This window comes from Phalacrocorax carbo, chromosome 2 (genome assembly GCF_963921805.1).
Source record: "Phalacrocorax carbo chromosome 2, bPhaCar2.1, whole genome shotgun sequence".
In the NCBI taxonomy this organism is placed as follows: Eukaryota; Metazoa; Chordata; class Aves; order Suliformes; family Phalacrocoracidae; genus Phalacrocorax; species Phalacrocorax carbo.
In genome coordinates, this window is record NC_087514.1 from 144,277,543 (window position 1) to 144,305,391 (window position 27,849).

Sequence of the window (27,849 nt, forward strand, 5' to 3'; positions counted from 1 at the left end):
TGTATAGTTTTATCCCTTAAATGAGCCTACACAGTGAAATAATGAAGTGTACTTGCATAAAGAGTCTCTTGCAAAAACTCCTGGTTTATTTATGGAATTGTCTTGTTGCACATAAGCATGCAAGAAGGCCTTTAGTATAGAAGACTGAGTTGTAGATGGCTATGACAGGTTTGCTCAATTTATAAATATTCAGATAATGTTTTAGATATGAGTGGGAAGAGTTCATTGAGATGTAGCACAGCCAAATTAGTGAGAATGAAAAAGATTTAAAATATTCTTATAATCTCTTTGTATAGTGCCCATTATCTGATATTCTTTTGTGATTTTTTTCTAAGTCACATACTTGTGCAAATTTACTGACAGCATAGGAGCACAGCAAAGATAATAAAGTTAACTGAGAATTATTTGCTGATTGGAATTTGTTGATTGGAATACTATTTTTATTAGTATCACATACTGCAGTTGCACCTGAGGTTTGTATTTTAAGAGTATTCAATTTCACAAAGACAGATTCAGAAAAATTAATATGTGTAATCACGTAAAGGTGGTAGTGAGCTAAACAGAGCTAATTATAAACAGTGATGTCATACTAAAATGTAGGAAGAGTGTATCTTCCCAAAATCTGAACCAGCATATTACTTTTTGTATCTTGTTAAACTGATTCATATATCCGCTTAAAAATATGTTCAATTCTTTATAAAACACCACCTATGTATTACTGCTGATAGCTATGTCAGTCTGTGTTAGGATCCCAGGAAAGAAATCTTAATTCCATTGGAGTCAATGGGAAATTTGTGTTTGACTTCAGTAAACACAGATTGCCTTATGAAGTCTTTAACCTAAAACAAGTGGCTTAAAAGCCACTTGTTTAAATCTGACTTAGGTCAACTCAGATAAAAATGAAGTCAAAGGGTTGATTACTGGTCTTTTCCTTGAAGCACACTGATGAAGCAGAGGTGGGAAATATTGCTATGCTCTATGTATTTTTCTGAGAAATAATATTTGAATGTCTGTACTGTGAACCTACTAGAATTTCTGAACATTAAATGTGTTTTTACATTTACTTTGTGCAATCAGGACTGCAATATTTTGTACTTTGACATTGTAGAGACAATCTATCTAAAATATTTATTGAATGAACACAAAAAATGTAATAGTATGCTAAGCATTGTTCCTTTCTCAAATAGGGTTTCACATTTGGCAAAGCTGGAGAAATTCTTACAATGAGACTTCGATTCATGGCATTTAAAGCAATGCTTAGACAGGTAAAGATAATACATACTTTGATTCCAAGGGTTTTGAAAAACATTCTACATTATTCTATCATATTATGACTTGTCTACAGAAAGTACTCTTTAAAAGAGTCTAGAAACCAATTTGGTTAGTTAAACGTGATTAAGCAAAGTATCCTTAGAGGGAAAGTCTTATATCAATACAAGAGCTTTTTATGTACTCTGTGCAAGGACTTAGATTTACAGCCAAATTACTATGGCCTGAGAGTTGATGTGCACCAGCAGTATCCCATTACGTGTTCATTTGCCTGCTTTGCTTTCTTGGTGCCCTTTCTCCCCTAAAGAAATGCAATGCAGTGCAGCTTACATTGTAACTCTTAGTTCAGATGTCTGATTTAAATGGTAACATGTACAGATATGTTTTTGTTTATTTCTTAAAGATATCTTTCAAAGAGTTCCTAAATCTATAGTTGTTGTTCCTTAGTACAGTAGTGAGATTGTATACTTAAATCTAAAGCCACTTACAGAGAATTAAAATAAGTTTTTTATAGTGTCTTTAAGTAATTAATGTAGTTATCTACATTGGCCTTAATCTCGCATGATTTCAGGATCAGTATTTTAGATTTTCAAACATACAATATAAAATTTCTGGGGTTTTATGTCTTGCACATGAAGCTATATAGACACAGAATTTGATTCATATGAACATGACTGTTTGTAATGTGGACAGAAAGATGTTGTAGTCTGAAAAACTGTGATTTATGGATCAGCGACACTGAAAACCTAATGAAAGAGCAATCTAACGGTTGAGTCTTGAGGTCAGAAATGCCTGTACTGCATCACTAGGTCTTCATTCACGGCATATCACACATGAAAGTTTAAATCAGATATTTGGTGACATGGTGAATAAATTATAAACTGTGTACCTGATTTAAAAAATTTACTTTCATCAGATAGACCAGTGTGTTTTGGTTTGGTTTTTTTTTTTTTGTCTCATAGCTTCCAAGTAAGCCTCTTCAATCTGGAGAGAAACAAAGCAATGAATTGTGAACTTTTATCTTGAAAATGCTTTATACTTCATTCATCCCCAAACAGCTTTGCAATTGTGAAGGAGTGCAACTGAAGAGTCATCTTCTCCAAGAAGATGCAGATTCAGCAGCAGTGGGGAGGGTACATTTTGGTTTTGGGAGTCCCCTGGCCTGATTATCTTCCCTCTTAGCAGTGACAGTGTGTACATCAGATCATCCAGAAGCATACACCTTTTTCTAAAAATGTTCATTGTGCAGTGAAGGAATTAGACTTATTTAAATATGCAGAACTGATGCACTGCCACATACGCAGTCTTCTGACACTGAACTCAATTATATTAGGTAGACCTCGGTTTAACTTTGTGGTTTATATAAAACATACAAAAATTTATCCTAAGAAAAATGTTTCTTATTGTAGGACATGAGCTGGTTTGATAATTCTCAAAATAGCACTGGAGCATTAACTACAAGACTTGCTAATGATGCCTCACAAGTGAAAGGAGTAAGTAAAATTTTGTTTTGGGTTTTTCAGATTTGGTTTAGTGTGTAGTAAAGTTGCAGATTGGGTTTGACTAGCTGGATAACAGTCTTGACTTTGACAACTAACATTTACTCTAAAACGACAGCTGGTATAGAATGCATTTACAAATTTTATAACAATGGTGGTAATACATGTTTGCAAAATAATTTCCAAGTAAACCTTTTTTCTAAGCTTACTACTGTGCTGCATTCTGATCCTCACTATTAAACAAACTCATTGGGAATCTCTTTATCTAAGAAGTCTGTTTAGAGATATCTTACTTACCTGAAGATAAGCATTTAAATTTGTTCAGCTTATGACCTCCTGCTATTTTTTGATCATAGAGATTCTGTATATGAAAAAATTTAGACATAGTAACAACAGACTTCCTTTTCCTTGTTACCTTTTGGAGATTCTTTAGAAGAAATTTGTGGACTTTCAGGGGTCTGCAATATTAGGCTAAGGAGCACTGAATGCAATTATTTGTGTCTGCTTAAGTAAATTTTTACTCCTATGTGAGGTTATGTGTATTTTTCTGAACTAAGGAATCCTGTAGTATCTTTGGCTTTATAAGTTAAGCATTTAATTTTCTTCTTCATTGGGCTCCCTGTGATGACTTGCAAAGCTAGCTGCATGATCTGACAGATTTTAATGTTCAGCTGTAAATGTAACTGTGTGGTATGCTTAAAGTCTGTTCAGCTTCAAGAGCAGAATTTAGAAATTGCACTGCAAATTTAAGTAGTCAGAATATGGGGAGAGAAGAATTAAATGTGATTGAGATAATTTTTTACAAAATCTTTTAAGAAACTCCCATTTTGAAAAATAGCAAAACTGAGTTAAGAATTCCTGAATAGCGTTTTGAGAATCAGGAATATAATAGGTGAAAATGCTTTCCTCACTTAAGATGCAGTTAATTTAGCAATAAATGTATTTTTCTTGCTCCAGGCAACTGGTGTCAGACTGGCATTAATTGCCCAAAACATAGCTAACCTGGGGACTGGAATTATTATATCATTAATTTACGGCTGGCAGCTGACCCTGCTACTTTTAGCTGTTGTGCCAATCATTGCAGTGGCAGGAATGATTGAAATGAAGATGTTGGCTGGGCATGCTAAAAAAGATAAAGAAGAGCTGGAAGCTGCAGGAAAGGTGGGTCTAGATAAGTTTATCTATTTTTATGTAATGTATAAAGTCATGTTTACCAAAGCATTGTTGATAGATGTATTACTCCAAATACAGAACATGTCATAATATTTAACTTCCAGAGACAGCCAAATTCTATGTAGTTACACTAGTAGACCTATAGACCATAACACCTCTTCAATAATATTGAATCATTCAATAATTGAAGACTTATGTTATTAACCAATTTTTTTTTTTTTTTTAATTGATAAACCCCAGAATGTGCTAAGCACTATTCAGGCACATTCTTTTCTCCTTCCTGTTCTGATCATTTCTGTTTTCCATATTTTGCAACCCTCTTCAGTTTGAATTTCTCTTTTTTCTTTTCTGTCATCTGTCATCTGTCATGTCATCTGTCTTACATATATTATACTGCTCTTTTTTTTTTCTCTTTCATCTTATTAATGTTTGCAGGGATAATATGTATATATCCACTGGCTCCTGAGTCTGTTTGCCATTCCTTTATTTCTTGAGTGGAAGAGAAAGATGAGAACTGAAAAGCGAGAAGGCTAGACTCTTGTTTAAGAAATTAGATGAAGGCATTTAATGTCACTTCATTCCAAAAATCCTTTTGGGACAGAACAACTATTTCATCACTTCCCAGATATTGCTTACTTCAAGGTAAAACTTTTCTAAAATCCCTTCCTATGTCCTGTTTTTAAAAGTTGTTGAGAAAAAAAGAATTTCTCTAAGGCCATGCACTTAAGGAATGGTATTAATCTTCAGATCTGGTGTTTAAATGTATGTGTCTGCATATGTGTTAGCAGTCTAATGTCCCCTTATAGTTATTGGAGATGCCATAGTGTCTGGGTGGCCTCCAGCTGCCATTTCAGAAGGGTATTGCTCTAATCTATGTTCTATGTCATATCTGCCATGCCTTACCCAAATCTTTTGAGTATCCTAAAGCATCTCCAATCACACAAGCCACCTGCCTGTGGGCAACTGAATTAGAGTCCTTCCCATTTCAGTCAATGATCCTGGAGAAAGAAACTATAGAACCATAGAATCATTAAGGTCGGAAAAGACCTCTAAGATCATTAAGTCCAACCATCAACCCAACACTACCATGTCTCCTAAACCATGTCCTGAAGTGCCACATCTATAGAATCATAGAATCAAATTAACATAGTGCTTAGGCAGTTAAATTGCTTTCTATTTCTGTTGAATAGTCATCCATTGACTACACTGGTAGTTTAGACACCTAAAGTCAGATATCTTAATCTGGATTTGAACTCCTCCCCAGTAACTCCTATGTGCTAAATGGGTTTTATTTCCTTCCATCACATCTGAAAATAAAGTTGCTGAGAAACATTTTGTCCCTCCAAGTCCACGGGAAATTCTGGGTAATGATCTTTCCGTGGGCTTTTTCATACAAGCCCAAGGACACATTTCTTTTCCTTTCAACTGGCTACATTTCTTCTGCTTCTTTTTTCTAATGGCTGAACATTTATTTCATACTGTTTTGTTGTAAAATACGACAGAAAAAAGTTGACAATTCTTGAAGTAGGTACTAGAGACTTTCTTAATGCAGCAGACTGCGAAGAATTAGCACAGGTGTTACAAACATTTATGTTTTTTTACAAACCTTGTGAAAATACTTTCTTTTCTTAGCAATGTATGAGTTTCCCCTCTCAAGGCCACCTACGCAAGCATTAGACTACACGCATTTTATTAAATTAAAATTTTTTCAAAAATAAGGTTTCTGCAAAGGGTTGATGAACTTACATTACTAGCGGAAAAAATGACTACTTCTTTGAGTGTTGGTGAGACAACATAATTAAGAAGAGTAAAATCTATTTCATTTCATTGTTATAATGAACATTGTGTATTACATTCAAATCAATAAGTTAGTTATGTGCAAATATTAAAACAGTGGCACAAGCATTACTGAAGCTATAAGATAATTATACCCCTATAATTTAGAACAAAGATAACAGTACCGCAGTTTAAAAATCTTTGGTAACAGTTCATGAAGAAAAATAATTTCAGGTCTGTGGTTTAACTCTCATAAAAGTAGTGGGTTATGGAGGTTATTTGTTTTTCTCTTTTAAACTGTAGGCATTTGAATTGCCATAACTCTGGTGTCCTATAAGATATAACATACAGGATCACTTTCAGAATAGAATTTAATTCTTTTCATAGAATAAGAATCATAGAATACCTTGTGTTGGAAGGTACCCATAAGGATCACCTAGTCAACTCCCTGCTCCTCACAGGACTACCTAAATCTAAACCATATGACTAAGAGCATTGTCCAGATGCTCCTTGGACTCTGACAGGCTTGGTGCCATGTTCACTCCCAAGAGGAGCCTGTTCCAGTGACTGACCACCTTCTCAGTGAAGAACTTTTTCCTAATGTCCAATCTGAATTTCCTGTGATGCAGCTTCATACCATTTCCTCATGACCTATCGCTGGTCAAGAGAGAGGGGAGATCAGCAGCTCCCCCTCCACTGCCCCCCTTGAGGAAGGTGTAGACTGCGATGAGGGCACCCCTCAGCCTTCTCTTCTCTAAGCTGAACAAACCAAGTGGCCTCAGCCAGTCCTCGTAAGTGCTGACTTGAGACCTTTCACCATCTTATTCACGGTCCTCTGGACACACTCTAATGGTTTGATGTTCTTATAGTGAGGCGCATAAAACTGCACTCAGTACTCAAGGTGGGGCCATTGCAGTGTAGAGTGGGGCAATCACCTCCCTTGATGGCCTAGCTATTCTGTGCTTGATGCACCCCAGTACACAATTGGCCCTTTTGGCTGCTAGGGCACACTGTTGGCTCATATTCAACTTGCCATCAATCCAAACCTCCAGATCTCTTTCTGTGGAGCTGCTCTCCAGTCTCTAATCCCCTAATATGTGTGTATAACCAAGATTACCCTGTTCCAGGTGCAGAATCTGGCACTTGCTCCTGTTAAATTTCACATGGCTGGTAATTGCCCAGCTGTCTAGTCTATCCAGATCTCTCTGTAAGGCCTCTCTACCCTCGAGGGAGTCCACAGCTCCTCTTAATATAGTATCTGTCATGATTTAACCCCAGCTGCAACTAAGCCCCACACAGCCGCTTGCTCACTCTCCCCCACAGTGGGATGGGGGAGAGAATCAGAACAATAAAAGTGAGAAAACTTGTGGGTTGAGATAAAGATAGTTTAATAGTTAAAGCAAAAGCCGTGTACACAAGCAAAGCAAAACAAGGAATCCATTCACTCCTTCCCATCGGGAGGCAGGTGTTCAGCCGTCTCCAGGAAAGCAGGGCTCCATCGTCCGTAATGGTTACTTGGGAAGTCAAAACACCATCACTCCAAACATCCTCCCTTCCTTCTTCCCCCAGCTTTATGTGCTGAGCATGACGTCATATGGTATGGAATATCCCTTTGGTCAGTTGGGTCAGCTGTTCCGGCTGTTTCCCCTCCCAATTTCTTGTGCACCCCCAGCCTACTTGCTGGTGGGGTGGTGTGAGAAACAGAAAAGACTTTGACTCTATGTAAACACTGCTCAGAAATAACCAAAACATCTCTGTATTATCAACACTGTTTTCAGCAGAAGTCCAAAACATAGCCCCATACTAGCTACTGTGAAGAAAACTCTGTCCCAGCCAAAACCAGCACAGTATTATTGCCGAACTTACTTAGTGTACATTTGACTCCTACATGTAGATCGTTTACAATACGTTGAAGAGCACTGGCCCTAAAATTGAGCCCTGTATAACCCCACTAGTGACTGGCCACCAGCCTGATGTAACCCCATTTGCTATAACTCTTTGAGCCTGACCCGTAAGCCAATTGTTCACCCAACATATTATGGACTTGTCTAGCTGTATGCTAGAGATTTTGTCCGGAAGGATAGTGTGAAAGACAGTATCAAAAGCTTTGCTAAAATTAAAAAACCCCACATCTACTGGCTTCCTTTGGTCAACTAGATGGGTGACCTTGTCATAAAAAGAAATTAAGTTAAACAGGACTTCCCCCTTGTGAACCCGTGCTGGCTATGACCAAGGTCTGCATTGTCTCTCAAGTGTTTTTAAATAACTCCCAGAATAAGCTTCTCCACAATTTTACCAGGCACTGAAGTGAGACTGATAGGCCTATTGTAGTACAATAACTTATTAAAAGTGCTCATTCTTCTCCCTGAAGCTTCTCCTACTTTTTGTGTAAGTGGTCATTTCAGAAAGTTTTGTGCAGAACAGGGACTTTGCTGGCTTCTAGGCATGAGCTGGAAACGGAGTTCAAGGAACTAGGTCCAGAGAGGCAGTGTTCCAAAGCACTGGTTCTCAAAGAACTTTGTAGAACATATGAGCCAAGTAATACACCAAATGCAGTAACAATATTATGTAAAATAAATGCATATCTATTAATTGCTTTCTAAAATTAAAATGTAATGTTAAAATTGAACTTTTATAAGTTTTACGATATTAAAAAACATTGCCAGTCTCTTGGGGGGGGTGGGGGTGAAACCCCAAACAATGTTCCCTAGCTTCAAATATTTAGATGCAAAGAATCAGGGGACTCACTACACCTGTGAGGAAAACCCAAGCATAAATAGGAATTCAGTGCTGCAAAAACACTACCATTATGTAAAGCCCACCCTTCTTTTATAACCTAAATTTGCATAATATGAATATGCAAGCAGACATACCTGATTTCTCACCTTTTCTGGGCAGAAACTGTCTAATGTTTAGCTTCAGATTTATACCTTGAGTTATCTACAGCCCTGCGATCTTATACCCCATGGCCAGTTCTGGTTATTAAGATGAAAAGTTCACTCATTCTTGAGTCTTTTGAGTCTAGATATACTTTCCTTTGGTTATATTTTCCTTTGACCTTACTTTATGGTCTTTCTTAGACTAAAAGCATAAAGCATGAAATATAAATTTCAGCAAAATATCTTAAAGCCTTGTGGCTTTTCTAGAAAAGGTCTACGAAAGTCTACCTACACTACTGTTGCCATTGCCCATATTCATTTCCTGCTAATGTATACTTTCTTGTACATACAGTTCTCTGAGTTATAAAAGGACTTATTACTGTGCATTTGTACAGTATCTGTGCTCATAAGTGAGCTCATCTGCTAAATACCCATCTCCAGAAAGGAGACTGGTTGGCAACTGAATAGAGCCTGGATATAGGTGTTTAATACTATTTGAGATGCATTAGGAAATTGAGAACATCTACCCGTATGGGACTGCCACGTATAATACAGTACACGTGGGAATCCCTGCCCTCCCAGAGCAACAGCAGTTGAGGCCAATTGGAATACCCAACATACCACATATTGCACCAGGGATGATGTGTTGGTCATGGACTCAAACCCAGTGTTTCAACCAGAACTGAATAGAGGGATACAGCACTAGTTCCGGTGTCTAGAGAGATGTCATTGTTCCAGGTGTCTTCTGCTGGCCATTTCTAAGCATCATCCTATTCTACATGCATATGAACTGAATTTACCATACAGGCTCCTAGCCTCACTGTGTGGTCATTTACAGGACATTGAAGAGGTCTTATCAGCAAATTCTGAGCATCATCAGAAAATCTCACTGTGATAAAAAGAAAACATTAAGATGCTTACTTTTGATATCAAAAGTCCATGATTTTAATAACAGTTATAAAAAATATAAAATTATATTCCAGCAGACTCTTTTTATTAGTTTAGAATAAGGAACTGCAACATAATCTTAACTTTTGGTTAAAACATTTGTGTTTCTATTGCAGATTGCCACAGAAGCCATAGAAAACATTAGAACTGTTGTTAGTTTGACCCGAGAAAGAAAATTTGAGTTAATGTATGGAGAACACTTGCAGGTACCATACAGGTATAATAAAAATAACTAAGCTAAAATAAAACTGTATTTAAATTATAGAATAAATGACAAACGTTTACTTGGACTAACATGGATTCTTTTTGTTAATAAGCATGATTTAATGTATAATTTAATGACCTCAGAACGAATGTAAAAATTTTGCATATTTTTATTAACAAATGCAACCACCAGCCAACATTTTTGTTCTTTGATATAATTAATTTTCTGTTATTATATTGCTATCTCCTATTGCAATGTCACTTGGTGTGGAAAAATTTTAGTTTTAAGTGAGCTTTGGAAGTCTAGATCTAATGTAACCTCCCACTTGAAGTGTTTCAGATATTTAATTAAAAACTTTTTAATGTAAATAGAATATTGCCTTAAGCCATTCCTGAAAGTATTAATACAGCTGAAAGCATTTGAATAATTACTTATTGGTTTGTGACTAAAAAAAAAGGAATTAATATCTGCCTGGACTAAATAAAAATTAAATAGTCTTAAAGTGAAAAAATTAAAAATATACTGTCAGTTTAAGTTTTATTTGTTCTAGACTGAAATTTTTCATTTTCAGACATGCATGAGAAAAACAAAGGAAATGACAGCATATGTACACAGATATGATGGGAGACAAGTAGGGGTGCTGCTCATACCTCCACCATAATAATTGAGTGGTTAGAGCACAATGCAGGGTGTAAAAGATATTACTTTAGCTTTTTTCTCAGGCTGCTAGGTTTTGAGTCCATATCTCACAGTTTGCAAGACAGTGCCTAACCATTCTCAGGGTTGACATTCATGGGATTGCTCCAAGATTGTCATCTTAATGTTGTTCTAGTATAAATAAGAACTTATTGCCCTACAGGTCAATTTGTCTGGAAGAGATAGGACATATTTTTCAGTTAATGTTTTCAGTGCATGTTAAACCACTGATTAGGCAAAAAGCTTCTATTTTATAAGAATTGAGCTTGGGCCTTATGTTATACTGGATTAATGCACAAATCATTTATGTAAAACAGAAGTCATAACAGCCTTTTAATCAAAAAAAAAAGCACACTCGTGATCTGGCTCCTGTTTGTTTTGTTTTGTTTTGTTTTGTTTTCCCAGAAGGAATCACACAGTTGTGACTTAGTAATAACAGCAATAAAATTAAATATTTTATTCCTTTTTTGCTAGTATCATTCATAGTTACAGAAATTTTCTCTCTGCTTTGCATTTAGTTATAAGCATAGTTTTATCATCCCAAATCTAATTTCTGCATCATTCATTCAGGCTTAATCTTTTTTGAGAGAGGAATTTTGACTGATTAAATTGAAAATAAATAGATTCTTGAGTGTATAATGTTGAACTGTTCAATATCTTTGTTATTTGGTTAATACAAAATTGCAAGTAAAGAAAAAATGACACAAAAATTGGGTTTTGGCTGAAGGTGAGCTAACAGTTCTGCTCCTTTTTACCTTATGTGATGCAGTAGTACAATTTCAAATGTGTTATTTACATCTTCAAAGTGGTAATCATGGACTGAACTGTGAAGTGTTTTAACACTCAAACTATGAGATGGTAAGACAATAATTATACATAGCAGCTAAGGTGTCACATTTTTCTGCACCCATATTCCAAGCTGTTCTTGGAAGTAAATAAAATTCTGGAAACAAAACCAAATTTCTCTTGGATGCAGTTTAATAGGAGACAAGGGATTGTGTTGTTTAAGCACGAGTACACTTTCCATTCATAACAGTATAATCTGAAGTCAATTAATTGTTTTTTTGCATACTAGGACTTCAGTATGATTGCACATTTTTATGAAAATATGCATGCTTTCTTACAGAAATTCTGTGAAGAAGGCACATATATTTGGATTTTGTTTTGCTCTTTCACAAGCAATGATGTTCTTTACCTATGCTGGCTGTTTCCGGTTTGGAGCCTATCTAGTGGTAAATGGGCACATGGAATATAAAAATGTGTTTTTGTAAGTACCTCTGCAATCTTTTTTCTGTCAGTCCAGACAAAGGTCTTCATTTACTGCTAGAGATATCATGAATCCATTGGGTAAGCTATGACAAAACAGGCAAATTCTTCTTCTGTACTTAAATATAATGAAAGCATATTACAGAGTGGATACTCTAGATGGCTACAGTGTCTGAGCTGTTCAGATAGGCCTGATTTTGGACTTCCTTTTCTGTATTTATTTGGGACTATCATGTTTTCCAGTAGTTGAAACAGTATCCTACTTATGTCACATTGTTTATTCTCACCAATCTTACTGTTCATGTAGCTATGAGGTCCTCTGTATATTCTACAAAAACCATAGTTGTTCCTGTTTATTGAAGCATAATAATATTGTACAAATCTTTTTAAGAACACATCATCAGCATCTGTGTTATTTCTATGTCAGGTTTATTCAAGTTTGGAATCTTCTCCAAAATACATGTTAAATAATTGGAGAACAGGATTCCATAAGGTATATGCTGTTCACTATAAGGGAAGAATAACTAAGTTATTTTATATCACATTCTGATAAGAATCTCGTTCACTTAAATGAACCAATTTTGTGTAGGAAATGAAAGTATGAACCACGAATGTAAGGACAGTATGTAGAGTACTGTACATACCTGGAGTCAGGTGGAGCATTTTATTTCTAATTTATACAGGTACTGCAAATAAAATATGATTCTAACTTGCAGTATTCTTAGAAGGTGTATCCATTGCAATCTGAAATTATACAAGGAATAGTGCAATTATTTGTCTCTAAGTGTACTTTACAGACTTTTAAGGGCAGAAACTGTACAAAAATTAAATGAAGAATTTGGAAATTATAAATTATCCTTAGCGTCTTACTTTTATATTTTGGGTTTATAATCACTGTTTATCCCATCATAACTGAAGTCCCATTCTTCTAAATCCTATATAAACTCAAAAGAAATATAATTTATAATTTAAGAGGCAATAGCTCAATATAGGCCTATGAAAAGAATACAATTCTACCAGTATGGATATCAGTGATCTCAATACCTAAGAAAGGCCAAACATACCAATTGTTTTGTTGGCAACCTGGTTAAAGATAGTTAACATGCTCATTTTGACTGGAAGATGTTGGAAAGTGTCTGCATCCAATCTGCTAGGTGAACATCTCTAGCCAGCTGAGGGAGTGAACTTCCAGTGCCTCAGTTAGATTTGGAGGGAATTGTCTGACCTAAAACTGTGTGAGCCCCTCTAGACTGTTCAAATAAAACAGATTCATTTATATAGCTCTGAAGATAAAAGATAAAAAATAATTTATTTTACTTTGCCTTAAAACAAGCTAAGAGGTCTCATATGTTGATTACCATTTCTCGATGAGCAATCCTGTGTTGAGTGGCAGTAATTAATAGCTGAGGACAGCAGGTTCTTAAACCATTCTAACATAAGCTGTAAAGATACATCTATGTTCACCATAAAACAATAGTAGCATATTTTTCAAGCTTTTTTTGGTGTTGTGAACCCTTCAAATTTTTCCCAGCAGAGCAGTGATAGCAAATTAAATCTTTATTGTCACCTTGTTACAGGCTTGATTTCTTATTTTCATTGAAGCTTTAAAAATGAATCACTAACTCCCAGAGGTCTTTGAACCATAGAGAGGAAACCACACTAATAGTAGAACAGGATTAGAGTAACGATTTTACCATCCATTGACCACTTTCCTCTGAGCCCCAGTTGAGACTTAATATAGTTAACCAGTACTAATAAAGAAATTAGTACTAATAAATAATGAAAGCATTGAATTTGGAATGGAGGCTTGTTTATCTCACTTCATTAAAAGAGGAAGAAAAGTATTTCTGGAGCTGAGTGAGTAATTAAGTAAGTAATAGTTGGTCTCTATTCTCTTTAAATTTAGTCCCCTTTTTTAGCTGAGTAAAAGAAAAAGTTGACTGCAGACCCATTTCCATTGTCCTTTTCTTCATTGCCTATTTACTGTTTGGGGTTTTTTCTGATTTCTTTTATAGAGTGTTTTCAGCTGTTGTATTTGGTGCAATGGCTTTAGGACAAAGCAGCTCTTTTGCTCCAGATTATACCAAAGCCAAGATATCAGCAGCCCACTTGTTTCTGCTGTTTGAAAGAGTACCCTCCATAGATAGTTACAGCAAGGAAGGAGAGAAGCCCGTAAGTAAGCCATGTGTAATGGGCAATGTTATTTATTGACAACATGGACACTACCTGTCTCACTTCCTTCAAACTGATTTTGCCTCTCCTTCTGATTACTTCCTTATCTCAGTATGTTCTCAACAGTTTATTCAAACACAACATGGACCAAGTTCTCTATTTTCAGTCCAGCTTTTGCTCACACGGTCTAAAGGTTATTTGTTTTGAAAATCTGGTTAAGGTTCAGCTTGTGTGGAATTCAACCAGCAGAATTATGAGCATTTTCAAAATACTTCAACGCTGTACTTCAGTGCTGATTTTATAAATTCACAAAGATTCAGACCACAGAGTTAAAGTCAGCGTTCCAGCAAATGCAAAACACTATTGATTTCAGTGGCGGGGGAAAAAAGAAGACTTCTGCAATTCTGTTTGAATCATCTATCATATTGCTTTAAAGATGTAACAGTGATACTATTTCAATTATAGGAAACATTTGAGGGAAGCATAACGATCAGAGACGTGGCATTTAACTACCCAAACCGACCAGAAGTCAAAATCCTCCAAGGTTTGAATCTAAAAGTAGAAAAGGGACAAACTCTGGCGCTTGTTGGTAGCAGTGGCTGTGGAAAGAGCACTGTTGTTCAGCTGCTTGAGAGATTTTATGATCCACTTGATGGAGAAATGGTAAGTATTTTTGTAAGAACATGTCAACATGTTAAGTGAGGGTGTGCTTATTTGGTTTTATGTGATGTGATAAAGTATAATATATATTTCTAGTTTTATTTTTTAAATACTTTTAATGGTAAAGATAAGCAGTGGCTCATCAGGGTTCCTTATTTAAATGTGATTAATAATATAATGGAAAAAGTCCCCATTTCCCACATTATAATGAATTAGTGGAACAAGGTCTGTGTGGTAAAAATATGCCTGATCCACAACCTAATGATGGCTTTGAATTCAGAGCAAATTTCCTCAGGTTTTTACGATAAGAACACTTTAAAAGTTACTAACTTTTCTTCTATATAATGTAGTAATAGGTTTTGACATGTATGTTCTTTCCTAAAACAGTGAACATTGACAAAAGTAACTTCTATCATAATTTTTACTTGTCAGAAATGTCTTTCAGAGTATGCCCACTTACCAAGCGATAGATTATAAATACTTTAATAATTTTGGTTTAAAATACATCTAGGGTTTCCCACACTACTTATTCAGCAACTTTACATAATTTTTTCACATAATGGTATTGGTTTTGCCATTTTCTCTTTTATGGAAATGTGCTCAGAGATTTTGCTTGAAAAAGAACCCACACATTTTGGGTTGGATGAGGTGAGAATAAGAAGGATTTCAGAACTTGTATCTGCAGAAGCACTCACAAAATATAAAACAATATTTAAATAAGGCCTAGATGCAATGGGCAAGATTTTTTTGTGGTTGGAAATGCCCATACTGGTCCAGTGTAGCAAGCTGATGTGTAGAAAGAAGCAGCATAGGTGCTCCAAAGGTACGTTTAACCAAGTGCAACTTCATCACCAACATTTTTGACCTTGTATTGATAAATAACCAACAATGGCATAGAAGCCACAAAAGCAGTGAACTAATTCATATGCTCAGTTGCACCGTGAACTGAGTGAAAGCTGTGTGTGCTTTAAAGCACTAACTGTCAAAACAGCTGTTCACAACAGTGAGCACTATGCTAGTCTGGTATAGAGAGTAAATGCTTAGCAGTTGTGGTATTTGGTGTAGTAGACCGAAAATGCATAATAACTGAGTTCTCCAGCTTCATTAGTGATTTTTCAAATCAAATAAGGACAGGAAGCAGACCATAGAAGCCTGCAAATCCATTGGAATTCTAAGGAAAAGACCTGACAAATATATATGTAGTTGAAAGCAATTTCTCCTATCTAGCATTCTTTTTTTTCCTCTTTGCATCTGCAGATGTAGAAATACTGCCACTGATTTCAGTGGATTTTGAATCAGGTTCATTATGATGTCTTCCCTTTGAAAAACAACTATACTGGCTGCAGATTGGCTGTTCTAGCACAAACTGTGGAATTAGTAGATTAATCATGTCCGGTAGCCCTGCTATGAAGGGTGCAGTTCTTCAATTACTCTGCTGATAGTGGCACTCAACACAGAGCCTGAGCACTGCGCTGGGTGATTCTAGGTGCAATGTATCAGCCCTCTTAATGTCCTGGTATATTTCCGTCCAAGTTGATATGACTTGTATGATTATGAAACTGATCTATCCAGGAAAAAAAATCTGCTGTCATTTATCTAACAGATAATGATAGCAACTCGGTAGACAAATTTAGCAGAAGTGTGACAGAGTTGCCAGTAAAGAAAACTGACTGCAAATGGTATCTTAAGGAATCCAGAAGTAAATTTGCCCATTGTCAGGCGTTACATCACAATTAATTTTAAGGTTGGATGCTTGGCTTAGAAGTGTGTGAATGAATGAACCCAACTCTTCCTTTATTTTAATGGAATACTACTGCCAATCCGTTCCTTCAGTGGGAATATATACGCAAAATAGAGGAAAGTTTTCAGACTGAAGAAAGAAATGAAACAACTTTACTCAAAGTTCTTTGAAGTTGCCTCAGCATATCCTGTCTTCCACAGTCTTCAAAATCCTGATGAAATCCTGAAGCAAAGCAAACGACTGAGGCAGCAGAAGGGACTATCCTCACTTTTATATATTAGCCCTTCAAAAAACTTGGAACATAGAGAAGGAGGGGAAGGGAATATGTGAGCTTTCAATATAGTATCTCTGCGTAGGAGATTTCTCCGTTTCTCCAAGGAAAGAGCTGCAATTGCACAACTTCTGTGTATGAATTTACACTAAATCTCTAACACACATATAGCCATGTGACTGAAGTTTAAAATGTATGTTTGGTTTCTCAGCTTTTTGATGGGAAAAACACAAAGACACTAAATATCCAGTGGCTGAGAGCTCAGATTGGCATCGTCTCACAAGAACCAATGCTGTTTGACTGCACTATTGCTGAAAACATCGCATACGGGGATAACAGTCGGCAGGTGTCACATGAGGAAATTGTTAACGCAGCAAAAGAAGCCAATATTCATTCCTTCATTGACTCTCTGCCAGATGTGAGTTATTCCTTTTCTCTCCTACTCAGAACTAGGGGTGACTTACTGTGGCAGGGAAACATTTTGTCCATTTACGATGCCCTGGGGTACACTAATTCCCTGAGACGCAAATAGATCTGAAACTGATTTTTAAATCTTTTCTTTCTTAATTGTGTTTACCATTCTCTTTTATACTCTGGGAGACTCCGTTGTTAAGTGGAGAACTGAACATTTAAGATATCAGGGAAGAAAATACACGATTATAACTAATTGAGAGATGGAAGTGTGGGGTGGGCTTTTTAAAGTGAATTAAACATTTCTTTTTAAGCTCCTATTTATCTCAAGCATATGTAAAAGACACTGCTAGATTGACAAGCTTCTCATGCATTTCTTCCCATTATGCCTAGTTATCTTTTTAATTTCTAATATTTCTATATTTAAAAAATTACTAAGAAAGTTTTTCATATATATATATATATATATGACCAACACATAATAATATAAGAATTAACATCTTGGGTCAGATTAAAGGTATGCCAGGCACAAAATCTTTTCCCAGGCAGTGACCAGTAAGAAGTATTTACAAATAAGTATTAAAAAAGGCTAAATATTTAATCACATTTCCTCTGAATTTTCATCTTGCTTTCATAATTTGTGACTCAAACTTCCTCAGATAGAAATCATGTTTTATTATTTAATAGTTCTGGATGGATTTTTTCTTCTGTGGGTTTGTCAAATCAATTTTTAACCTATGCCAACTTGTATTCAAAACTTCCTGAAGCAAGGAGGTTGCCAGCTTAGTTGCATGTTGTATATATTCAGCTTAAATTCAGACAGTTAAGCTGCTTTTTGCATTTCTTGAAAAAATACAGAGGCCAAAGGCCATGTTAGTTTCTAACCACTTATCAAGATCTGCTCTTTCCAAAACTCTGTGGAGAAATCTTGTGATATATAATGATGTATCATAAAACTTTGGTGCTTTTTGCAACCAAATATATAATACCTCAAAGACTACTGTGACCTACCCATGAGTTTGTCCAGAGACCTGACTCATCCACCTTAACTGACATAACTACGTTAAAATGGTCCAAAACTGTAGTATAGATATAGATAAAGTGTAAAAATGTCTATGTCTATATATAGATATAGTATATAATTTGGCTGGAAACTGATACATCTTTTACATTGCTATTTTTTTCTTCAGGATGAATAAATGTGGGTAGAAAAACTGATCGGTTAGGATGCTAGCTTGAAGTGTTTAAGGTCAGGGTTTGATCCCCAGTATTGTCATACACTTTCACTGAGCTTTGGGACAATATGGACAATAACGTTACCTTCCAACCTTAGAGGGGTTGTTGCTTTGAATGTATGAAATGCTTGATGCTACAAAAGAAGTCTCCTAGTGAAAGATCTATAGATCTGTGGCAGATAGCAATTCTGGTCATCTGTTTTCAGAGAGCTATTGGCATGGAATATGCAGTTTATGGATGGCTGGTGTCAGGGTTGATATGCTTAAATATACTTTGCATTCATAATGCAATAATTCAGATCTGCATTCATAATCTTAATATATTGTTTCTAGAAATACAATACCCGTGTAGGAGACAAGGGAACTCAGCTTTCTGGTGGTCAGAAACAACGTATTGCTATTGCCCGAGCTCTTGTACGTCAGCCCCGAATTCTGCTACTGGATGAAGCTACGTCTGCCTTAGATACAGAAAGTGAAAAGGTAACTTGATTGTGAGTCAGGAGTCCAGAATCTAAATTAATGTTTGTTTGTATTATGATTATTGTTTTCACTCCTACAGATTAAAGCCTAAAGCTGGAAATATGGTGTTTTATACAATTTACATATTTATACTAATAATAGACAAATACAAAGGTCTTACTCCTCCTTGCCAAAAAAACCTTTTCTGTTTTTTTTTCATCTGTATGCCAATAGGCAGATTGAAGTAGCAACGAAGGCGGCATTTCTTTGCCTGGAATTCTTCAGGCTTCCATTGGAAAAGTGCTACCGAAATTGAATCAGGAGGTAGAAACTTCAGAAACTGAAAAGGTTGAGGATGCTGCCAGAGAGCTTTTTTCCTGGGAAATGGCCAAATCTTGCTTTCATAGTTTTACTTGCCCCTCTGATTGCTCGCCAGTCCTTGCTATATATTCATGGCTAATATGCAAACTTCCAGTGAAAAAAATTTCTAGAAGGCTTTTTTTAAAGCCCAAAGCTGCAAACTTGGTATAACAGAAGTACAGTCTGTCTGTAGAAATTCAACAGATTCTACAAAAGTACTTAATACTAATGGGGCAAATATTACAAAGAAAAATATAATCTAAAAACTCAAACCCTATGGACTAAGTTTTGATCAATTCTAGGCATAAAAACATAAGGTTTGAGGGGGAAAAGCAATTAAATAACTCCAGGGTTCTTTGTTTTCTTAATTATGTGCCAGTTAGGTACAGAAATTTAATCTCTTATTTTATTCTGCAGTAATAAACATAAGGAATAAGGAAAAGAAAGGAGAGATTCTTATTAGTATTTTTCTGCCAGTGCTAGCTTTAAGAAAAACATGATTCATGAAACTGCCTGCAACATCATGAGAACTAGTATGATAGTAGTTGACCCAAGATTACTGGCTTAACTCCCATATATAAAAAAAATCAGTCATGGAAGGGAGCTCTGGAGGTCTTTAACCAAACCTCCTCTTCAAACAAGGGCCAATACTGAATTCAAACTGGGTTGCTTAGTGCTGTGCCCAGTAGGGTCCTTGAAAATCTCCAAGAAGATTCAACAACCTCTCTTTTTTCCCTGTTCCAATGCTTAATTATTCTTGCAGTGAATATTTTTCTTATATCCAGTCAGAACCTCCCCTGTTAAAGTTTATGACCATTTTCTCTTGTTCTCCTACCATACATCTCAGTAATGAGCCTGGTTCTACCTCATCCTTTTGGCATCATCTGCTATGGTAGTTTTGACTCCTTGCCAACACAGGCTCATTCTAAACCAGGAAGCTAAAGCCACAGATATTCCCTTTCCCTCACTGCCATATTTCAGTTTACTTCACAGATGGCAATTGAGGTATATCTCACGACAGCAGCCAGAATAACTCACCTTTTGGTTTGTTCACTGTGCAGATTGTCCAAGAAGCGCTGGATAAAGCCAGAGAAGGTCGCACCTGCATTGTGATAGCTCACCGCCTCTCCACCATCCAAAATGCTGACAAGATTGCCGTGGTCCAGAATGGCAAGGTCATAGAGCAAGGGACCCATCAGCAGCTCCTGGCTGAAAAAGGCATCTACTATTCTCTGGTCAATGTTCAAAGTGGGTCATGCAACATGTGAATTAAAGGCAATACTTATCTCTGAATTGTCTCTGTAAGATGTCAATACTACTATTTTTGTCACCATAATTATTTCAGTATCAATAGTCAGTCTTGATACTTCTGTTTTTTCTCCTTCCTTTCATAAGTCCTATGAAAACAAGAAGTACTAAGTAAATATGTACCAGTTTCTCACTACTATCTTTCATTATTCAAACCACTCTCCTACATGGCCAGAGCAGAGGCCTATTGCACTCATAAAAGTAGAAGCATGCTAAGCCAAATGTAATTAACATTAGCTTGCTTTGAACTCTGTCAAAACCACAGTAATCGGGCTTGTCTGGTAAACAGTCTGTAAACATTTTCATGCTCAGAAAAAAACAGTTTAGCTACTGCCAGAAACAAACCTTAAGCCTTATTCTCACTATGTAAGGCACAGTCAGTCCTAGCCTATTAGGCTTGTTATCGACTTGTTGTGAGAATTTGCAGGCCAGCTGGAGCTTGATGCCAAATGTCTCGTGTTATGATGTGGAGTTTTAGCCTGGGATGACAGCAGAGGTCTTGAAAATATGGGCACAGGCTGAAAACAAAGGTCCTAGAACTGTAAGTACCTCACTGATGGTCAATTACTGATCATTGAAGAGGTGCAACCTTAAGAGCTGGGAAAGGACTGCTTTAAATATAACACAGAAAAGAAGCACCAGAAAAAAGCCACAGCTGATAAGCAAGGCAAGACATCTGCTGCAGCCTGGGAAAGTAGTATCTGAAAGTATCCCAAAGTGCTGGTGATCAGACATCAAGAGCTAAGAACTCTCTAAAGACAGCAATATTTTATCGAAAGGTGCTAATCTTGAATTTGGGCTTGGAGGAGGAGGAGGAAGGAAAGATGGATGGATGGACAGCCTTTTCAGTGTTAGCTTCCTTCATTGAAGAGCTCTTGAACCTGACCACCTTGATGACCAAGACTCTCAAGGACTGTAACCATAAGTGCTAATTACATGGCATCAGCTCTGTGGTATTGTATATTAGTTGCTAAATTAAGATGACTGTTAAGGACTAACTGCTTTGAATGTGAAGTAATAGTGATTAATAATTATTAAGAACTAACCATTAGCAATGTGTATTTTTAATGAATATCTATGCAGTAAAGTTTTGTTTTTAAGTTTAAAACTGGCCTGATTAATGAGTCTTCCACACTTCCATCATAGCAATTTCTGATTCCCTGAGATTTATCCATGTGATCTGTCTGATCTACATGTAGATAATTATACACACACAGCCTAACTGATAGGCAGTTAGGCTCATCAATGTAATACTAACACTATCCAGAATATTCATCGATGCAGTCTCATTGTATTTCTTTTGAATCACTTACCTGTGTTCTTCTGTTGCTATCTTAGATGGAAAACCAAGTTGACTAGCAAATTTGTTTGTTTCCTGTTTATGTATTACTTGATACAATAAGGTCTTGTCCATGAGTAAGGCTATTAGTCTGCACCATAATATAAATAAGTTATACTTGCAGTTGCATGAATGGAAGAGATTTTAACATTATAGTCTGAAGATTCAAGTAAGAACATATTTAGGTTGATTTTTTTTTACTAAATTCTGGGTTTTAGTGTCTTATTTTTAAAACTAGGCTTTCTAATTTTTGATAATACAATTTCTAATGACTGGATTAGTAATGACTTGTTTGTTTCCTCAACTTGTATCTTTTCAAAGATGCTTGATTTAGCAGACAAATTTAGCTTTTCCTGAAAATCAGGCAAGCACTATAAATGCTTGCCACAGACATATGAAAATCAGTTTTGAAAATTTTGGCCATAGAGTTTAAAATCTGTTTCAGAAATTCATGTCAAATGTAGAAACTTTCCAAAACAATCTATTTTTCCGTATTCTTTTCTTCCATATTTCTAAAGAAGTATTTCCGCTTTGTTGAGATTTATGCAAAAGTTTGCATAGTAATTGCTAAACACCTCACTTTTGGTTGAAAGGGTCTGTAAAGAAAGTAAGCGCTTTCCTTTAAGGATAAGGGATCTTTGTTTCCAAATCCACCAAATCCATGCTTAAATAACTATGCTGTTGCTCGCAGTTTCTTCCTTTTGGAAGACTACAACCACCATATTACCACTATTGTGCTACCACCAAATGCCTCATCATGTAATTTTTAGCCACAAAGGCAAAAGGACAGACAGAGACACCTCCAGAAATGTGTTCTTCACTACATTCTATTCATACACTTCTGCATTATAATGCTTGACCCAAAGGAAGGGTTGACTGACCTAGAACAATTTTGCTTTAAGGACCATTATTCTACTGCAACTTTCTACAGGGCATAAGGGATCTTACTTCCTAGCTCTCCCTTCTGGAGTGTCTGTTTCCCTACTCAACTTGGTGTCATCAGCAAACTTCATCAGGCTACACTTGATGCCATTATCCAGATCACTTACAAAGATATTGAATAACATTGGGCCCAATATTGATCCCTGGGGGACCCCACTTGTGACAGGTTGCCAGTTTGAAAAACTAATCAAAGGAGAGTTCTCAGAAGAAAAAACCATGGTTTTAGGTCTAGAAAGCCTTTCTTACTGTAGATACTTGTTAGGGTATTGAATACCACAGTGTCCTATTGCCCAACATTCTCCAGTATACTTATGCCTACAAGGGCAATTTGCTGTTCCTTAAGCAACAAATACCCAAGTACTAAGCCCTTCTATAATTTCTGACAGATTCTGAAGGAGTATTTCTCACCAATGCCATAGTCCATGTACCATCTTGTGCTGGTTTTGGCTGAGAAAGAGTTAATTCTTTTCACTGTAGCACCTGTAGCAGTCAGGGACCTTTCCAGCTTCCCATGCTCCGCCACGTGGACAAAAGGCTGGCAGGGGCGTGGCCACAACCAAGACAGCTGACCCCGACTGGCCAATGGGATGTTCATTCCATACCATGTGGTGCCATGACCAGTATATTAACTGGGGCAGTTGGCATGCATGGGGGGGACAGTTGTGGCTTGGGGACTGGTAGCATCAGGTTGGTGGGTGGTGAGAGGCTGTGTCACATGTTTGTTTTGGTTGTTCATTCACTCTTCCCCCCTCCAGCTCAGGTTTTGTGCCTCTCTCATTGTTTTCCTTTTTGTTGCATTATTGTTGCTGTTGTTACTGTTTTAATTATTGAACTGTTCTTATCTCAAGCCACAAGCGTTACCCTTCTGATTCTCTCCCCCATCCCGCCGGTGGGAGAGTGAGTGAGTGGCTGTGTGTGGCTGAGTTGCCGGCTAAACCACGACACATCTCCAAAGAAAGACTGTAATTTAGTTCTGGATCTCCATTAGTGTCATCTTCAGGCATCCCTGGAAGTTCCTCCTGAACTATCCCCCAAGTCAGGAGATGTTCAGCAATCTTCTACCATGACATTGGCTCCCCATCAATCCAGCTTTAATGGAACCAGTTCTCCTTCCCTATAAGTAAACCCCTTGAACCTGTTTCTTTCTTGCTGCTATACTTGTTTATGGAAGCAACCTTCCTGGTAACATTCATTTCTGTAAGACACTAAAGATGTCCTTGAAACATTTGTTAAAGAGGTTCTTGTAAACATTCATAGTATGAATAGACATACAGTTAACCTTTTCCTCAAGATGTATTATCTATTCCTACATTTATAACTCTTCCTCTTATTCCTCTCCCTCAAAATCCAATCTGCCTTGTAGACTTGGTCATCAAAAGCAAAGAGGATGACAACTTGGAGGAGAGGAGGAACATGGCACACTGCCTTGTGCAGAAAAAGCCACATTGTAAATGTATATATAGAGAGTCAAAATAACTGTTATTGTCAAGTACCCAGTCTTCTAGATAAATTACCTAGAACAATTTAGTTTAGTCATCATCTGTTCTGTATTTCTGAGACAGGATGGTATCTTTTATTCTAGTTATTTTAATGCAGTAAACTGAGAGCAGAGAGTAAGAAACAGGATGAGAGCCACTTCAAATCCTTTGCTGTGAATTCCTTGGACTGTAGAGATATAAAAAGTAAAGAACAGAAAGGAAAAGAGCAGAACACACAAGGTCAACTATCTTTAGCAATCCCTGTTATTGTAGAGTGAGTGCATTTTCCTTTTGTCTTTGTATGCTTATTCCTGAGTACGCTTCATTCTAGCTGTACTCTGTTAACTAAGGAGATCAGTATACTAATGCTGTTGCTGTAGGGGTCTAGGACAGGACTGCATCTAACTGAAAGGTAACATTCATGCCTAAGCTCATTTCTCTAAGCAAGCCCATCTTCTGCATAGTTAACAAAGGTCTGGGTAATGAAGTCTAGGGCACAGTTCATCCCATCCTAGATTTGCTGTCACTTTCATTGTATCTCTTCATAAAAGGATATGAACATGATTATCATAAATACCTACAATGTCAGTGCTTTAGTGTACAGAAAATGAGTCACACCTTGAATGACTGCTGTATTAAAATAAGCATCCTGGATCCTGCAGTACATAATATTTCATAAAAGTAGATCTGTGAACACTAGATACAGCTTTGTATTCACCAAGACAGAGACTTTTTTTTTCCAGAAATGCTAGAAATTGTACACGGCCAAACATTTAAGGTCATCAGTGTTTTAGATAAAAGTAAAGACTGTGTCTACATATATAATGTGTATATAATCTGTGTCTTACTAAATTTGCTTTAAGTGTCCATGTGTAGAAATTACATAATTAATTTACTTAGTAAAGGCAACAAATATGTTAACACATTTTTTAAGACAGCAAACAATTGTTTTAAGATAAAATAGCATGGTCCTTACAACATTAGTGGTGTTCCCCAGGGGTCTGTGCTGGGTCCAGTCCTGTTCAACATATTCATCAATGACCTGGATGATGGGATAGAGTGTAACCTCAGCCAGTTTGCTGATGGTACCAAGCTGGGAGGAGTGGATGATACACCAGAAGGCTGTGCTGCCATTCAGTGAGACCTGGACAGGCTGGAGAGCCGGGCCAAGGGAAACCTAATGAAATTCAGCAAGAGCAAGTGCAAGGTCCTGCACCTGGGGAGGAACAACCCCAGGCACCAGTACAGGCTGGGGGCTGAACTACTGGAAAGCGGCTCTGTTGAGGACCTGGGACTGCTGGTGGACAGCAAGCTGAGCCTGAGCCAGCAATGTGCCCTTGTGGCCGAGAAGGCCAACGGTATCCTGGGATGCATTAAAAGGAGTGTGGCCAGCAGGTTGAGGGAGGTTATCCTCCCCCTCTACTCTGCCCTGGTGAGACCACCTTTGGAGCACTGTGTCCAGTTTTGGCCCCTCCCCAGCTTAAGAAGGACACCGAATTGCTTGAGCAAGTCCAGCAGAGAGCTACCAAGATGATCAGGGGACTGGAGCACCTCCCTTATGAGGAAAGGCTGAGAGACTTGGGTTTGTTCAGCCTGGAGAAGAGGAGACTGAGGGGGGATTTCATCAATACCTATAAATATCTAAAGGGTGGGTGTCAGGATGACAGGACTAGGCTCTTTTCAATAGTGCCCAATGACAGGACAAGGGGCAATGGGCAGAAGTTGGAACACAGGAAGTTCCACCTCAATATGAGAAAAAACTTCTTCCCTGTGAGGGTGACAGAGCAGTGGCACAGGCTGCCCAGGGAGGCTGTGGAGTCTCCTTCTCTGGAGACATTCAAAACCCACCTGGATGCGTTCCTGTGCCCCCTGCTCTGGGTGTGCCTGCTCAAGCAGGGGGGTTGGACAAGATGATCTCCAGAGGTCCCTTCCAACCCCTGCCATTCTGTGATTCTGTGATTATCTAACAAACAGGAGTAGTTTTGTTTCCATGTTACTGCTGACTTGGTTCTCATAGCTCTCCTAAAAGTGGGGTGAGTAAATGACTTGGTTAATATTGAATCTAAGACAAAAACTAAGTTCAGGATATGTGAGATGTTAAAATGAAACAATCTTGAGGGAGAAGGAATGCATATCTATCTGACATAGTAATTCCTAGTTCCCACCTACTTTTCAAGTGTCCTTAATTAGGTCGACTTTTTTAACAGCAATATATAAAAAGAGTCAAGGCAGAACTTAGAAAGGTTTAAGCTACTATAGATGTAAGGTGACTAGCATTTTCTACTCTCTAACACTGGGGCTTTGACAAGGTGTTTGATTAACATTGGCTTCACACTTTTTTCTTTCTAGGCATTCTTGGCTTTCCCCACTATTAATTTCTTCTTAAATTCACTTGAACATCTATCGCGTTTTAAACAGCTTTCGTTCTGGATTAATCAATGTGCTTGTTTGCTGTACAAACTCAGTCATTCCTTGACATGCACATATTTCATAATGATGTAAAACAATATATTGTATCCATTGGTCAAAAAACAAACATAATTTATGCACATGTTCCAAGGGATGTGTATAAGAAGGCACGTGTTTCTCTATCCACAAAGTGAATTCAGCATAGAAATTCCTAATTTAAATTAAGTTTTCCCAAGATTTTCTGTTGGGTAGCTCTGCAGAAGATTTATCTCCATGTACTTGTCTATTATTCACTGTAAAAGAAGATGAGTAATTAAAGATGAGAGTTATTTACATATCTGCTAAATCAGTAACAGCTCAGATTGCTCTTCATGCATGCTAGAGTTGAGAATTACAGTTCAGGATGCTAATGTTTCAAGGTACAGCTTGTTAAGAATACATTCAATGAAGTATACAACAATCTAGTTTTGCAGATGTTTATAATTCCATTTCCTGCAATTTCCTGAGGAGCTCGATAACACATCAGGAACTTAGTTTCTCACTTGGCTCTCATTTGAAGACATTTGAAGTCTTTCCTTTGAAGACATGGTTATTCCTTCTTTCATTCTTCCATTATTACCTATGAGACTTTAAAGAGAAAAAAAATGTGCTTTCCATCTAAGAATCTCTCCTTGATAAAGAATTTCTAAAATATTCTTCAAAATTTCTCTAGAATTCCTCATGCAAAAATGAAAAGCTAGAAGGAATTTCTGTGTCTGGACTTTCACACCAGTTTCCTTTGATTTCATGGTGGAAGGTGTGTATTTTCTTCATTATCACCAATATTATTAATCAATGATTTTTCTTTCTGTGGTCATGTCTTTAATTTGCCACATGATGGCCTCATTTGCTTAGACAATAGCTAAGTTAATCTGCATTTTCTTTCAGAGATTTTTTTTTTTTTTCTTCTTCATGTATATCTTGTTCAACTCGCTATACACAGTGTTCTGTCTAGTCCAAAAAGCAATATTCTTAGGAGCTTTTGGTTACTCTCCAGGATCCCAGCTCTCTTTTCTGCACAAGGGAATAGTATATGTTTCCAGTCCTGACAGCATTGCTACCTCGTCTTCTAATGTCAAAGTTCTTAAGACTTACACTAAGGCAGTAGACACTAACTGCTCTTCCCAGCTTGTACTATACTAAGCAGTTCTACTGGAGGCAGTCAATGATGGTAGATAATGTTTATCTTAGCATTTAAATCCAAGGCCTTTCATGTATTTCTTCCTAATTTAATCTTATTTTTCACAAAATATATTAAGATAAAGGAGCAGGTTAAAGAAACGTTTTCCCATATATTAAAAGTATTTCTGAGTA

General features: G+C 37.0%; 1 protein-coding gene across 3 annotated transcripts in view; it reads left to right on the forward strand.

The window, feature by feature from the left end:
- The window catches only part of LOC104041046 (ATP-dependent translocase ABCB1), a 45,354-nt gene extending 23,918 nt beyond the window's left edge, over positions 1-21,436 (forward strand). For 2 of the 3 annotated variants that reach the window (XM_064444681.1, XM_064444682.1), the window contains 10 exons: positions 1,188-1,265; positions 2,679-2,762; positions 3,726-3,929; positions 9,661-9,761; positions 11,572-11,712; positions 13,727-13,883; positions 14,349-14,546; positions 16,767-16,973; positions 18,535-18,681; positions 20,082-21,436. In XM_064444681.1, the coding sequence (XP_064300751.1) occupies positions 1,188-1,265; positions 2,679-2,762; positions 3,726-3,929; positions 9,661-9,761; positions 11,572-11,712; positions 13,727-13,883; positions 14,349-14,546; positions 16,767-16,973; positions 18,535-18,681; positions 20,082-20,288 (1,524 nt within the window). In that variant the 3' untranslated portion in view covers positions 20,289-21,436. Of the gene's footprint in view, positions 1-1,187; positions 1,266-2,678; positions 2,763-3,725; positions 3,930-4,376; positions 4,496-9,660; positions 9,762-11,571; positions 11,713-13,726; positions 13,884-14,348; positions 14,547-16,766; positions 16,974-18,534; positions 18,682-20,081 lie in introns of those variants that run through there. The other variant, XM_064444683.1, reaches the window with a different exon arrangement.
- The last annotated feature ends 6,413 nt before the right edge of the window (positions 21,437-27,849 follow it).